The sequence below is a fragment of the Scardinius erythrophthalmus genome, assembly GCF_964197995.2.
Source record: "Scardinius erythrophthalmus genome assembly, chromosome: 10".
NCBI lineage: Eukaryota > Metazoa > Chordata > Actinopteri > Cypriniformes > Leuciscidae > Scardinius > Scardinius erythrophthalmus.
The window spans coordinates 42542009-42558989 of NC_138230.1; the positions used below are offsets into that span (position 1 = coordinate 42542009).

The 16981-nt window shown below is 36.7% G+C and overlaps 2 protein-coding genes across 3 annotated transcripts in view; both read left to right on the forward strand.

Moving 5' to 3' along the window:
• Positions 1-72: 72 nt before the first annotated feature.
• On the forward strand, positions 73-10461 carry lypla2 (lysophospholipase 2). Its single transcript, XM_081375914.1, has 10 exons — positions 73-426; positions 2082-2174; positions 3809-3840; positions 3927-3992; positions 4084-4131; positions 4993-5063; positions 5301-5374; positions 5466-5567; positions 7068-7244; positions 8795-10461. The coding sequence occupies exons 2-10, from the start codon at positions 2097-2099 to the stop codon at positions 8843-8845; spliced, it is 699 nt and encodes a 232-aa protein (XP_081232040.1). The 5' UTR covers positions 73-426; positions 2082-2096; the 3' UTR covers positions 8846-10461.
• Positions 10462-12092: 1631 nt separating this feature from the next.
• The window catches only part of ankib1a (ankyrin repeat and IBR domain containing 1a), a 38276-nt gene continuing 33387 nt past the window's right edge, over positions 12093-16981 (forward strand). For both annotated transcript variants that reach the window (XM_081375904.1, XM_081375905.1), the window contains exons 1-2: positions 12093-12320; positions 16417-16696. In XM_081375904.1, coding sequence (XP_081232030.1) covers positions 16509-16696 — 188 coding nt within the window. In that variant the 5' untranslated portion in view covers positions 12093-12320; positions 16417-16508. The remainder of the gene's footprint in view (positions 12321-16416; positions 16697-16981) is intronic.

Genomic DNA, 16981 nt, shown 5'->3' on the forward strand with positions numbered 1-16981 from the left:
CAGTGGAACACACAGAAGAAAATGAATAGTTGGATAAAGTCATTATTTTCATTTGTTTTTTTGCTCACAAAACGTATTCTCGTCGCTTGATAAACTTAAGGTTGAGCCACTGTAGTCACTTGGACTATTTTAAACATTGTCTTTACTAACTTTCTGGGCCGGCAAGTTTCATAGAAGCTATGTTGGGGTGAGACAGCTCTCAGATTTAATCAAAAATATCTTAATTTGTGTTCCGAAGAGGAAAGAAAGTCTTGCGGGGTTGGAACAACATGAGGGTGAGTAATTACTGACAGAATTTTCATTTTTGGGCGAACTAACCCTTTAAGCTCACGCGGTTGAAGAAACGCGATGACGTCACGACGCAGTGTTCCCGCCCCTCTCCGGCAGAAGGAGCGGAAGTTCCGTTGTGACCTGGGATAGCAAGCGGTGAGTCAATACATTTATTGCAGTTAACCGCTGTTTATATCTGTTTTTTCTGCCTGAAAATTAAAATGTACTCTACCCCCTGACCTTAGCTTTAACGATCGCTATAAAAGCGCAAGTTTGTCGCTGAACAGCGTAACAGTGGGCTTAATCGCGGGGGTAGAGAGATCCAGCTAGCTCCATCTCTGAGGCTGTGGGTTCATTGTGACAATAATACAGGCGAAACAGGATTAAGCTGCCGATCATGTCGCTCGAGTATTAATGAAACGACCTAGCGGCTTTATTTAAACATGAATCATGTCCTTGATTCCATCAGGCTTAAAAACAGAAGCTATGTGTCTCCATTGTTTTCCCTGCCCATCCCTTCCTATTCATTGTGAACATATGATCGTGGTGTTCATGTGAAGGATTATTGAACTGACGCATTAGAGATGATCAATACAGTCATTTGTTAATGTGCATCAATGAGCCATTGTGTGGTGAACGCTCAAACTGGTGCATAAGGACACCATGCAGTTTCATTGGAAAAGTCCTTTCATATTCTTCTGGTATTTTGTGGAGATTTCATAAGCAGGTGGTTTAATAAAAGTATTTGATGATAACATGTGCAGCACTGAAGTCTAGTAAGCCAGACTGACTGATTAAAAACCCAGACAGACACATAAAGTTTTTTCAAGTGTTTGTTTGAAACTAGGGATGCACTGACATTAAATTTGGCTGATACCGATAACAGATAATTCTCTATATTTGAAAGCCGATAACCGATATATTTGCAGATAAATCTGAATCCAAATTTTTATATAATTTGAGAGCCTGATTACAAAATCAAAAGTCTCACCATTAAAAGCCATATCCCATATTAAAATGTTCTTATAATTTTATGTAGACTTGCGCTGCACATTTTACACTTCACTGTATTTTATTTTTGAAATGTTTCTAACCATATATTAAGCAATTTAAACCCCTTAATGGTGAACAGTGCACACCTCAAGTGTCTCAGCTGAAGCAAATAATCCATTATTTATTGACCATTTGACGTTAATATATCAGCCAAATTTTCTTATTGAGCCAATAACAAAACAATAAATAAACATATATCTGCTGATGCCAGCGATGAAAGGAAACACTCCAGGCTTGTGTCACAATCACCAAGGCCTCTCACAAACACGAATGAATCCATTAAACTGGAGTGTTTTGAGTGTCAAGATGTGATTTCTCAGTGCTGTCATGTGGTTCCAGGAAAACAGGGACTCGTGGTTTTCATTTAGGCTTCATTAGTTTTCTGGGAACTCTTAAGCAGACGTCTGCTAGTACAAACTTGTGATCTGTGTGTATGATTAACATAAGCGTCAGTGCTTATCCAGTAGACGTAATCACCCTGTAATTTTTCACTTTTTCTTTTCCTCGTCTAGATTTCAACAGCGCACTTTTAGTTTTAGATGAGCTTGAGTTGCTAGTTAAAATGACTTTAACAACACTGGCAATTAAACCAACTTTTGTTAATCATTCTGCAGCCTGCTGACAGTTTCTTTCTAAAATTGCTGGTTTGTATCTTTAATAACCATTTCTCCCATACTTAATGCCTGGGCCTTTGTGTTTTACACAAACATGTTGTGCTGATTGCTTTTGAACTTGTTGTTTTTGTATTTTTCTAAAAGCACTCCTCACATTGTATGTGTGGCAACAACATGTCTGTACCTCTGCTCGCTGAAGCCGTGACCGTGTCCGGGACGGAGAAGGAGACGGCTGTGGTGAGAGAACAGTCCAATCATTAACAACAATTCATTAGCATTGCAGAGCCCAGGCTTCAGATATACCAAATCAGTTTCCTTGAATGTTTTTTTTCTCCCCCAAATAAAAATCTGCCATCACTTACTCATCCTGGTGTTGTTCCAAAACCATAAGACTATGATTCATCTTCTTCAAAACACAAATTGGCATTTTTAATTAAGTCTAAGAGGTTTCTGAAAGATTGAACGTCCAGGTGATGGAAAATTCCTGGTCATAAATGTGTCGTAATCCAAGTCTTCTAAAAAGACACGATCGCTTTATATGATAAACAGATTTAATTTAGGCTTTTATTCACATCTAAACAATGATGGACACACATGCATAGAGCTCATCAAATATGGTAAACACGGACACTCAAAATGTGATGTGTCAGAACCAATGAGAGTGTGATGTTTAGCATATGCGATTCTCTCTATGTAAGTGTGTTTACATGTGTATGAAAGCCTAATTTAAATCTATTCATCATATAAAGCGATCATATCTCTTCACAATACTTGGATTAAAACGTCCAATTCATATGGGCTCATTTCAAAACGCCTTTATGACCTTTTTGGATCTTTCAAGTTTTGGTTACATGGACTTACAGTGGACTTTCGTTAAAATATCTTAAAGGGATGGTTCGGAGTAATTTCAACCTAGGGTCCTTTGGACCATGACCTCGAGCCAAACACCCCCCCCCCCAAACCCCCCCCCCCACCCGCTAATGGATCCAAGGCTGTATCTGGTAAATTACCCCACTAATAATGCCCGGAATGGCACCAAACTTCTACAGTCGTACAAATCGGTTCTGTACTCATAAAAAGAGGCATTGGAAAGTTGGTAAGTACATCAGGAGTTTATTTAAATAACACTTGCCTGATGGCTAATGCTACCGCTAACCCGGACGTCGACGTCACTTCAGTGATTTGGGAAAAGCCTGATAAAAAAAGTCCTGGCAGAAAGCGATGCATAAGGATGTAGTGTAACGACGCCCAGTTCCAGGAATGCACTAATATTTTGTTGGTAGTACCAGTTTGCAACAATTATTAGTTAACACTAAGTTGTTTATTTCTATGGAGAGTTAAATTCATTAGCTTTTCCCTTACACTTGTGAGTTTTGCAAAGGACTTTTACAGGCTTTTTATTAGTGGGGTAATTTACGAGATACGACCTTGGATCCATTAGCGCCTGCACTAAGCCATCCGGCTGATATCTCTAAATAAGCTCTAACTTTAATAATGTTCGACCAAGGGAAAAAAGGGACCTTGTTTGGCTCGAGGACATGGTGCAAAGGACCCTAGGTTGAAATTACTCCGAACCATCCCTTTAATTTGTATTTCAAACATGAACCAAAGTCTAATGGGTTTGGAACAACATGAGAGTGAGTAAATTATGAACTATGTCTTTTAATAGAGATGCTCTTTCACAGTCTGAGTGGAAGTCTATCTGCTGCCTTCTTTATCGGAAGAAATAGATACACAGAAAGCTCAAGCTTGCTATTGAGATGGTATCTTCATATAAAATAACCAAGAGTCAGCATCGAACACAGGAAAGCGGTCCTCTTTTGGGCTTTGCAGAGAGATTAGTTTCACATCACATTCTGTTAACTTTGCAGGTGATCTTCCTTCATGGCTTGGGTGACACAGGGTAAGTTGTGTTCATTACCTGCCTGTTGCAGGATCTTCTGATGGCCCTCGTCCTGCATGAAAATAACCCTGTCGTGTTGCTTATAGACACGGCTGGGCTGATTCAATGACGTCTATTAGACTGCCGTACATCAAATACATCTGTCCACACGCGTAAGTTAACATTGCTTGTGCATGTATTGTTAGTCTCACTTTTCTTCGTGTAGTTTATTGCAAACTAGTCTGTCATTCTTTCTGACTCCAGACCCAGAATCCCTGTAACACTGAACATGAAGATGACCATGCCCTCATGGTAAGCTGCCTCTAACATTACAGTTCTAGTACATTCACTTAAAAGTGCTGTGGGGATTTAAAATGTAATTTAACCTGGAAGTAAACCATGTTTGATGATTTTGAAAAATGTAAAACAAAGGAAATGTATGATGTAGTATTTCAGATTTCGCTCTATTCTTGGGCATTTAATCAAATAAGTAGATTTGTGACATTGAGCATGTGACTTCATACAGACAGTCAAATGCTATATACTTGTGGTTAAAGCGAAAAGGATTTTTCAGTCATCATGTTGCTAATATAATATAATATAATATAATATAATATAATATAATATAATATAATATAATAATCAGCTTTGAAATCACAAGAATGCATTTTTTAAAAATATATTACATTTTAAAATGCATACTAACATTTTAAAATATTTTAAAATAGTATTATTATATTAATATTAAAATAGTATATTAGTATTTTAAATAACTTATTATTTTTGTTAATTTCAGTTTAATTTTTAGTAATTAAGTTGTGTGCTTTTTGTCTCTCTTTTTAAATACTACTATATAGGGTTGATTTATTTTTTTATTTCAGTTTTAGTTTTGGTTAGTTTTATATATTTTCTGTTAATAATTTTAGCACTAAAACTTATTTCAGCTTATTGCCAAGGCAACATTTCTAAGTTTTTCAACTAATATTTATTTTATTTTGTTTCACTTTTTTTTTTTTATTAACAGAAATGGTTTTTAATAGTTTTAGGTTTAGTTAATATAATATACTGTAAAACTGTATTAATAAAATTCTAAATGAAAGCATTTTGCACTAGTGGACTAATACTTTTTGAGTCTTTTTTTTTTAATTCTTGTCTAATTTTTCTTCTTCTCAGGTTTGACCTGATGGGCTTAAGCCCAGAATCCCCAGAGGATGAAGCAGGGATTAAGAGAGCAGCAGAGAACAGTGAGCAAAATGTGTTTTTGGACACACATGCACATTGGGGCAGTTTCCTGAATACAGCATAAGCTGTCCATGACTTAAAAACATCCCAAAATTAGCTTAGTCTTTGTCAGCGAATATAAAACCACATGAAGAAACACATCAAGTTAATGAGGAACAAAAGTATTGCGAGAGAATATTGTTATGTGATGAAATCTGATTATGTGGCGCTAAGTATAGTCCGCTCCCTCTCTCCAACAGTAAAGGCCATCATCGATCACGAGGTAAAGAATGGTATACCATCCAATCGTATTCTTCTGGGTGGCTTCTCTCAGGTAAGTGATCCCTCCTGACAGTGTGTACGATCAGTTAAATTGCTGAGACTGCAGATGATCTTCAGTTCCTGGTTTGTCGTCTGATGTTCAGGGTGGAGCTCTGTCTCTCTACACCGCTCTGACCTCTCAGCAGCAACTAGCGGGTGTTGTTGGACTTAGTTGCTGGCTTCCACTTCACAAGACTTTCCCACAGGTACAAGACATTCAGCAGTGTTTGTGTGAGAATAATTGTGTGTATGTATGTGTGTGTATATATATATATATATATATATATATATATATATATATATATATATATTAGGGCTGTCAAAAGATTAATCGCGATTAATCGCATCCAAAATAAAAGTTTGTGTTTACATAATATATGTGTGTGTACTGTGTATAATTATTTTGTATATATAAATACACACACATGCATGTATATATTTAAGAAATTTTTGCATACATATACTGTATATATTTATATATAATTTATATTATATATAAATATAATTTTTTTTTATATAAATTACACATTTTTCTTAAAAATATACAAGCTTGTGTGTGTATTTATATATTCAAATTTAATTATACACAGTACACACACATATATTATTTAAACACAAACTTTTATTTTGGATGCGATTAATCGCGATTAATCTTTTGACAGCCCTAATATATATATATAATTTTTTATTTATTTATTTTGATATTTATTTATTTATTTAATTATATATTGAGATTTATACATAATCTGAAATTTTATATATTTACAGTAGGAAATTTACAAAATATCTTCATGGAACATGATCTTTACTTAATATCCTAATGATTTTTGGCATAAAAGAAAAATCGAATTTTGACCCATACAATGTATTGTTGGCTATTGCCACAAATATACCAGTGCGACTCGTGACTGGTTTTGTTGATCCAGGGTCACATATATACATGTTTAAATTTTAGTCTTTTAAAGGCATCTGAAATAATAAACTAAGTGCGATGTAGTGTTGTCAATACATATCATTAATATCTGAAACGCGATACTAATTTTCCACAGAATAGATACGTGATACCAGCTTCTCTCTCTCTCTCTCTCTCTCTCTCTCTCTCTCTCTCTCTCTCTCTCTCTCTCTCTCTCTCTCTCTCTCTCTCTCTCTCTCTCTCTCTCTCTCTCTCTCTCTCTCTCTCTCTCTCTCTCTCTCTTATCTCTCTCTCTTATCTCTCCCTCATCTCTCCGACAGCAAGTTACACACAAACCCGCCTCTCCTCACTCGTTTCATTTGCTCCGGGTGAATATTGTTGGTGTTATCTTATTGTTATTGTTGGCTTATTGCGCTTAAACAGTCAAATACACACAAAATAATGTCAAAATGGTGATTTAGGCGAGTATTCACATAAACACAGTCATGTTTTAAGTGAACGTAAACAGTTGAGAAAGAAAACGCATGTGTAACAGTTTAATGGATCAGTGCGTCAGGTCTTAAAGTGACAGCAGCCTAATAAACCTGCTGCTAAATTATGAGATAATATTAAAAATATCTATTTGGCAGTTTTTCCCCATGGTATCAACGTCAAAATTGTGACCAGTGAAAATGCTAAATCGAAATTGAATTGAAATTGCATGTTTGTGAATCGATTTCGAATCGTGAAATAGGTGTCAATGCCCAGCCCTGATATATAGATGTCAGTATGTATCTGCTTTTTTCCCCATTAGGCTGCAAGTGGGAGTGGAAACAAGGGCACTCCCATTCTGCAGTGTCATGGCGAGATGGATCCCATGATCCCGGTGCAGTTCGGGGCCATGACAGCAGAGAAGCTCAAGACCATCGTCTCTCCAGGGAACATCACCTTCCGCACCTACCCGGGTCTCATGCACAGCTCCTGTCCTCAGGTGAGTCTTTCACAGAAACCTCAGGCCTTGTCTACACTAACACGTCTTAGTTCGAAAACACATCTTTTTCTCTCCGTTTTGCCCAGAGTTTGTCAACGAAGACTGAGGTTTTTGAAAACGTTCTTCCAAGTAGATAAATTAGAAAATGACGCATGTTTACTAGTCATGTGACACATATTGTATCCATAGATATCTATGGTTATGCCGGCATTGGTGTGCCTGCTATATACTTAGAGAAATGTTCCTTTGCACAGTCTTCATATTGCATTCCTGCAACTAAACACGATGACAATTGCATTTTAGACCATGCGATTTTGACAATAAAATGATCGTGCCAGAAGAATAGCGTGAGAACTTTTATTATGTCTGCTCTCTTGGTATCGTCCTGTGAACTATGTAAGGGTTAATGCCCGACGAGGTGACGACGGCAAGGCGTGAACCGTCCGATGTGCAGCGGCGCCGAAATCCATTATTACCTGACAGTGGACACCTCGTCGGGCATTAACCCGCTTATACCATGGTCACTTGCCAAATAACACATTTTTAAAACATTAGTTTATATTTTAATTAGTTTTACAATCGAAATCTAAAGTTTTTACAAACAATAACTTGGTTTCCCTGGTTACGCCTGACGGTTTATTTACTAGGTGTCCTCTATCACTTTTTAATGGACACCCTGCAGCCAATCAGAATCGAGTATTCACCCAGACCATGGTATATTAGTATGTTTTACGCATGTGAGGTGATTTAAGCATTTTCAGATGGATGAGCTACTTTCTGAAAACGCTTGTGTTGGACAGGGAGCATTTTGAAATGAAAACGCCGTTTTCAAATGTATCCGGATTAATGTTGCCTCACACATTTTCATTATGTCATTATGAAGGATCTTAGAGATTCCCCTGGAAAAAAAAGATCTAAATCCATTTAGACTTACCTTTATGTCTATAAAAGTAAGATTTTTTTTATGCTTTTGTTTTTATTTTATTCTCTTATGCTCACCAAGACATTTATTTGATCTAAAATACAGTAAAAGTAATATTGTGAAATATTACAATTTAAAAGACCTGTTTTTTATGAACGATATTTTAAAATGTAATTTATTCCTGTGATCAAAGCATCATTACTCCAGTCTTCAGCCTCACATGATCCTTCAGAAATCATTATAATATGATTTGCGGCTCAAAAAACATTTCTGATAATTATCATCAATGTTGAACAACAGTTGTGCAGCTTCATATTTTTGTGGAAACTGTGATACATTTTTAGATGAGTAGAAAGTTCAAAAAAGCATTTATTTAGTCTTTTGTCTTTCATTTATTGCCTTTTGATCAATGTAATGTCCTTGCAGAATAAATGTATTAAACTGTGAAACAGCCGTGTAAATATTTCTCAGAACTCTTAGAAGCAAACTCTTGTGAACCGATAACAGGATGAGGTCTGAACTGAAATCATGCAAAATGATCTTAGATGTTATACAATAGATATGTCAAACTGTATTATCTGTGCACACTAGTTCTAACACCCATACTTCTCTCTGATTGGCTTTACAGGAGATGTCTGCTGTGAAGGAATTCATTGAAAAGCAGTTGCCCCGAGTCTGACCTCAACCTAACTCACTGTGACCCTTAGACACTGACCTCTCACCTCCGACCTGCCATTCTCTCACAGGAAACAGCCATGATCCCCTACAACACATGCGCATGAACATTCAGTTGTACATACTGTGAACATGCAAACCATCTCATCTCACGCCTTTCTTTGTAATTTCATACATCATTAAAAAAAGTGATATTATTATAAGTGACAACATCCGTACATACAATAATTTCCCATGAAACTTTTGCTCTTTTCTTTAAGGGAGACTTTCATCATACATTCCTGTAAGCATTAAATCTCAAACCGTTTCCCAGTATCTCTCTCTCTCTCTCTCCCCTGCTCCTATGTCTCTCTTTCAAGCAAGGCGGTAAACGTAACATTTTTCCGGACAGCTTTGTCGCAGAACTTTGGGAAAGTTCAGATGCTGCAAATCTGTGGCGGTGGAGGGAGTTAGTGGGAGCCGGTGCCGTCTGGAGTGAGTCTCGTCACGCTGCTGGTCCCACAGTGCATGGCTTCATCGGGATGCTGCAACTCATACTTTTGTTTAGTTGAACTAGAAATGCGAGAACGGCAAGCAAACATGTCTCAAATAAACTACTAATGACTCATTGGAATCGTCCAGTATGCTTTGTTCTCCATGGGATAAGAATTCTGGCACCAAGTCTATATGCAAAATTAGCTTATTAAATTACACCATGCTAGAACTTGTGTAATATACTTATTTAAATTTTTTTTAGCTTTAGATCCGAGTATCTCACTGTAAAATAATCAATGATACTAAGCTCTTGACATCACTTATTATTAATAATAATGATCAAAGTGAGTCACTCCAGACGGGGCCGATCATTTCTTCCAGTTGCTTTAAATAACTTTCCCAAATCCTCCCTGTTCTCATCATAACCGCATCATCCTCCACCCATGTGACCAAACACATTCATGTGTTCTGGGGTCTCAGATGGCATATGTATATACATTTCAGGTTCCATATTGCATAAAAGTATTGTTTACTGACACAATCTATTAACAAAAGATGGACGGTCACAGTTGCGCCGGCAGCCTGCTGTTATTAAAGAATTATGGGGTAACCTTAATTAAATAACTATTAAAATTGAATTATGAGTCATTTCTCTCACAGTTTGCTTGTATACATTTGAAAATGGATTATTAAAATGTGTGATGATATCTCTAAACCAGTTGTTTGCAAAGTAGTGAATGTTGCTTTTTTAATCTAAGTAGATGTTCTTCGATTATATATTATTTCAGTGTTATTTTATCTTCTATCTAAGTCCATTTGACTTCCATGTTTTCATAACTGCTATGATCCCCCTCTTTTATAATTAGCAACAGACAGGTTTCCTATTTGCCCTGTGGCTTGGATGTTTAATGGGAATGCCAGGCACAAGTTGGTCAACAGAAACGGGCGATATCTTTGGGTTTAACAGTGAACTTGTCGGTTTATGTCCACCTGAGTTGTGTTTTGTTGCTGGGTTTTTCTTTTTTGTCTTTAAAAAACTGTTATGTTCCGTTGTCGTTGTCTTTATTTGAAGTGTACTGAGGGACAGTTGGTTCTTCAGAAACTTTCCCAAAACAACTGTATGTGAAATAAATGATGCAAATCACAGCAATGCAGTCCTGTGTTTTATTGATAACCAAGCAAGACAAACAAACGTCACAGACATCAATGCACAGTCATATTATGGTTATGTACAGTGTGCATTGCACACACTGTCTCTCCTTTTATTTTCCTAACAGGCGAGCAAACAGACCAAAGGGTGAAGCAGGTTTAAGGCATGAGAATGTGTATAGGCCTATACGCCTTGAGTCAAGAACGAAAACCTCCAGTAATAAACCAAAGCAAGACTTTTATTCGCTGTTTATCTTTTAATTATGAGGTCAAAATGTGTAAAAACCCTAAAGAAAGTGAACTGCTGTCCTCAACACGTGACCTGTTTTGGTCGCTGCTTGAAATAGTACTGAAATCAAAATCATTTGATAAATGGATTTACATAACATCTCTCTAAATATCAAAATAGCCAGATTGGTTCAGTTCATTCATATTTCCGCAAAATTACTCGAGCGCAAAGACTGAGTTTGGAGTCGATATTAGATGTTCCTTTAGGTGGCGCTATAAAAATGAGTCAATGATGTTCAATCTGCTATTTTACCCATTTATTTCCAACTGGTTCTGCGTTTGAGTAGTCTAAAGTTAATGATTTATTTTGCACTGTGAACAATGAATGAAAATGCAAACTGTGCTTATTTCACGTGAAAATCAATGAAAATACTATGGGTTAAATAGAATGAAAATAAAGTAAAAAATAAATGCAATGCAAAATAAATAATTAATAAACATACAATATTTAATTTTAAATACATAAATATAGACACAGTCTATACAAGTTTAAAATGAATCCAGAAAATAATAAATAAAAGAAAAAAGATACATGCATAATAAATATATATATAAAAAATTCAGGACTAAAGTAATCGTATTGTGTTTTTTCAAGTTATTAATTAATTAATTAATTAATTAAATAAATAATTTCCACTCATAGGTTGTCAACTCTGTATTTTTTGCTTTAAAAAGGTTTTACACACAAATAAATAATTTTTTAAATAACATGTTTTTATCATGAGTTGAAGAAGCCAGTCATATCAGTAGCCTTATAAATTTAATAAAAAACAAAAAACAATTATGGAGGCCCAAATCTATGGAGGACCACAGAACGACAATATTGTGAAATATATTAAACAATAAATGTGCTTTCATGGAATGTTACAAAATGAATAGATACATTTATTTATTTATTTATTTCAGAATAAACTAGCATTTTTTTATTGAATTCATTATTTATTGAATTATTTAACTATATGAAGAGTTCAGATGCAAAAGCCTCTAAGTGCCATCTGAAATCTTCTTCTAGAATGATCATTTTTATCAAGCTCGTATATTTAAGTTCAGTTATTTCACTTCAGTGACAATTAATAGGTAATTTTCATTGCCATTTTAGTGAAATTACTGAATTTAAATATACAAGCTTGATAAAAATGATCATTCTAGAAGAAAATTTCAGAAGGCACTTCGAGGCTTTTGCATCTGAACTCTTCATATGTATTATACTATATACGTATTGTATTATAATTCTTTCTTTTATTTATTATTTTCATTATGTTTTCATTTTTGCTGTGCTCCTCCTGTGCGGTAGGAGGCGGTAAGTCGCTCTTGAACTCGGCCCTTCATCTGCCGTCAACACCGCGAAGGAGACGCAGATTATTGTCCTATGAAATGAGAGTATGACCAGCAAACACAGCCAAGAGCACCACCCCTATGATCATACAGTTCTTTATCATTTCTTTTTACATAATCGCTAACATGATCGAAGGTCTGCTGCCTGATAACAATCTCGATATAAACTTTTGACACGCCGCTTGCTCTGGTCATTTGATGTGTCAACGCTTCATGGATACGTCAGTGATGAGGTACGTGTGTGTGTGTGTGTGTGTGTGATTGTTTGTTGATCGCTCTTGTCAACTCGTATTGTTGTTGAAATCTCCTCTTGACCATCTTAGAGTCTAGTAGATTAAAGCTGTGCTTTATCAAACGTGTGTTTGTTGGTGTATATGTCCTGTCAGTCATAGACCGGTGTTGATGAACTGATGATGATCATCTGTCAATCCTTGTAAAACTACAGCCAGAGTTTCAGAGCTTTGGTTTAATCCTTAGACAGTTGTTGCAAATGCTTCAGGAGAAACCCACTCATACATTAGGATTATATGAAACTCAGGCTTTTGTGTCTGTTGGGATGTTGTAAGTAATTGCTTTCTTTTTAAAGCCACGAAGTAATCTATAAACAGTTTATGTATGGTTATGAACAGATTATGTCATTATTTACTCAGCCTTCATGCTGGTCTAAACCCGTATGGCTTTCTTTCTTCTGAACAACACAAAGGAGATGTTGTTCAGCGTGTCACCATTCGCTCTCATTGAATAGAACTTATGTACTATGGACTTACATTAAATACATACAAGACTATGGACGACTATTTTTGTCGTTCTGGAAAATTCCCACATTTACTTGCTAATAAGTTTAAGGTATGGTTAGAGTTTTGTGGGTTAGGCCTAAAGTTAACAGTGTAGCTGCAATGCAAGTACTTTAATGTAATCAAAATGGCCAGTGTGTATGTACATAATGAGTGTATTTTATTAAGGCCATCTAGTATAAATCAGACTGACATTCCTAATTTGGTCGTTAAAGGAGAACTCCGGTCAATTTTAACATTGAGCTCATTTTTTTGTACATTTGGAGTGCTGTCAATACAGAGAACAACGACAAAAATCGGTGTTGCCTACACCGAGTTATTCTATTTTTAAAATTTGCACCCTGTTGACTTCAATGGGGCAAGTACTAAACCTGCTTTTAGCCTCTTAACATCCTTGATGTGTCATTACAAGTGCCCAGCTAATGTGAGTGATTCCTTCAGAGTGATCACGGGTGAATCTGACTGCAGTAGATGTGAAAGATATGTATAAAAATGATGTTATTTAAGCCAGCGCAAATACCTGTTTACATCCTGTTTTCGGTTGAAGCCCAAAGTAGTCGATTGCCGAGTTCACGCGCATAGGTTTAGTTACCTATGATCACGCGCGTGAACTCGGCAATCGATTACTTTGGGCTTCAACCGAAAACAGGATGTAAACACAGGTTTTAAAAAAACACATTTTTATACATATCTTTCACATCTACTGCAGTCAGATTCACTCGTGTTCACTCTGAAGGAATCACTCACATTAGCTGTGCACTTGTAATGACACATCAAGGATGTTAAGAGGCTAAAAGCAGGTTTAGTACTTGCCCCATTGAAGTCAACAGGGTGCAAATTTTAAAAATAGAATAACTCGGTGTAGACAACACCGATTTTTGTCGTTGTTCTCTGTATTGACAGCACTCCAAATGTACAAAAAAATGAGCTCAATGTTAAAATTGTTCTCCTTTAATGCACAAAAGACATTCGTGCAGGTGTGGTACTGTCACTTTAAATGTCAGGTTGCTGCATGCTGTTCCTGTCGGCCATGGTTATTAATTAGCCTGGAGTTAAAGACATTGTTAAAAGTGCAAACGACAGTTGAGGATCATCTTTTAACACAAAGCCTGCATTGTTTGCAAGTAGCCCACTGCCTGTAAAATGAATGCAAATGGAGTTTTACCATTAATGGGCAGCCAGTATGTTTAATGATTGAGCTGTAGTGTGGGGGAAGAGAAACGTTTCCCTCTCTTTGTGTGCCTGCCAAGTGCTGCTCTTAATTCATCTGTTCTGCATTCTCAGACGTCCCACCTGAAAACGAGCCGTTCCTGGACCGCAAGCCACAGAGTGCGTTTATAATGTTGTGAAATGTGCTTTGTTTTTTAGTGTAACTCCACAGACGTTTACATGAAATGCTGTGGGAAAAGAACAACAGAGCAGACAGAATGACCTAAAAAGCGTGTTGCTCCCACTCGCTCATGCCCGATCGGTGCACCTGCTGCCACACACACACACACACAACCCTCTCAAGTAGATTTATTAGAGCATGACGTGATGCATGCTGGTTGTTTTGCTGATGAAACAATATAATATATCCCTTAGGTCATGCAACCTTTTAAAAAGGTTTGAACGTTTTTCTCGTTTTTCAATAAGAGGTACTGCAGTTTTATCTGATGTTCATGTTTAGAAAAAAAAGTGTAACGATACGATCAGATAAGGGCACCTGTGCAAGATTGTTATTTGCACAATGTGGTCATATGCAAACGAGTGTGTTGTGTGAAGCAGACTGGTTTTGTTTCATTTAGGGATTTCCACAAGATAGTTATGAGAGTTTTGATAGTGGGCTGTTTATTTTTCCCACACGAGTACAGTAGCTTTATATGAGTTATCTTTAAAACTGAAGCGAATAGTGGTTTTATGTTTTAATATGATCCAGCAGAAATGCCGATATGGGGATGTTCACTTCACACACACAACACATTTTTGTATATTTTGATTTTCTATTTAAACGTGTGCGAGACAGACATGTTTGACCGTCTCATGCAGTGCTTAAGTTGAAGGCCTCCTATTATGCTTTTTTACATGTTCATCTTTCTTCAGTGTGTAATGTTGCTGTTTGAGCATGAAAAAGATCTGCATAGTTACAAAACACAAAGTCCTTCCAGCGAGAGTTCTTCTCTGTGTCAGTGTCACTGTTTCTGAACTCCCTGAAACGCCTCCATTGTAGTCTTGAGTTTTCTTCCAATAATGAACGCATCACAATATTCCTCATTTAAATAATTCCCGCCCAATGCAATAAAGGGGCGGGGCCTGGTTGAGTTAGTTAGTAATGTGTGAAACTCATGGTTATGGGAAAGGGTGTGACTTTTTCCAAACATGCTGGAAGCGCTTGACCAATCACAACACACTGATCCAGCCGACCAATCAGAGCACAGTGTGCTTTTCAGAAGGAGGGGCTTCATAGAGACAGGAACTAAACAGAGCGTTACTGACAGACTGGGAAGAGAGGAGCTGCAACAATGGAGAATAGGGGCGAAATAATGTTTTTTTTTAACATTACCTATTCTAGTAGACCCCCAAAAACAAAATCAAGACATTGTAAAAGGGGTTTTGACAATATCAAGACATTTGCATGCTAAACCAGTTTACCGCAAACTCCACTCCGCAGTCGATTTCATTTATCAACTCGGTCACTCAGTCACCAGTCAAGAAAAGTTCATGGATTCAGTCCAGAGTTCAGAAAGATCGTTTCATGGATTTGATTCAAACGGTAATGTTATCTCAACCAATTATATGAGATTGTCTGGTGTTATCTGTAAGACTGACCATTGACGGACAAGGAAAGTGTGTGATTTTCTTCTTTTTTTTTTTTTGCAAGATCTTGCATTTCCAGGCAAATGGGATGAATGTTTCCATAAGAAATTATATGAAGTGCATCTATTGCTCATAAAAAACCTAACCATTGTTGAAAATAGAAATGACCAGACTGTATATGAGATGTCGATTTGATCACACAAGACTTTAAAATTTTTTATTTAATTTATAAAAATCTTTCTCCTGGGAAAATATTAGAATTTTTAACAAATATCAAATTGAAAGATTTTATATAACTTATTATTGTTGCTTATCATTTATTTATTTTATATTTTTGTTTTATTTCTTTGTTGACATAATATTGTTAAATGATTGTATACAATTAATTGAAATATTATTGTTGTATTTTAAATATTACTATTGAGTTTGCCTTGGATATAGCCTTTGATGCTGATATGGCTTTAAATGATAAATATATAAATAAATGCATAAATAGATATTTTACATTTCCATTTGGATGCTTGTGTTGCAGAAATTTTGCACTTTAGAAAAAAAAAGGTGAAGGGAACTAGTAGTGGGCGTAGAGATAATGCACCACATTCAGAGCAAAACCTGATTGTCTGATCTCACATTTTTAAATAGAGATTGCTAAATGGCGCTATTGATTTTACATCCCATGAAGCACACCATGAATAACAGATTTCAGGCAATAAATGTGACCATGTTGGTGTGTTTACAGGACTTGCGGTATGCGGCCCGTCCACTCTCGCGCTGGCTGAGTGCTGAAAACTGCATGTGGGCCGCTCTGCGGGTCCCAGTCCAGCTCCCGCCATGGGAAACACCGCCACCAAGTTTCGTAAAGCACTTATCAGTGGAGATGAAGGCCTGGCTTGTCAGCTCTATGACAGCAACCCCCAATTTAAAGAGTCTCTGGAGCCCAACGCATCTTATGGGGAGCCCTATCAACACAACACACCCCTGCTCTACGCCTCACGCCACGCCATGACGCGCCTCATCAGGTAAGGGCTTCAAATGAATGGGTACCCAAATACAAGCAATAGCATCCATGGGGCGAGTTGTAATTGTTCACCTTAAATTTTAAAGGGGCTAAGTGTAGAATTCAGAAACCCTTGTTATTAGCGACACCGGTGGCCGTTAGGTGAACTGCAGCCAGCAATTTATTGCTCGCGCAAACGTAACACATAGGAAACTGAATGTGATTCAGTGCCCTGATATACTTGCAACAGTTCTTTTTCACTTAGAAGTAAAAAAAAAGTGGTAACACTTTATTTACAGTGTCCTTG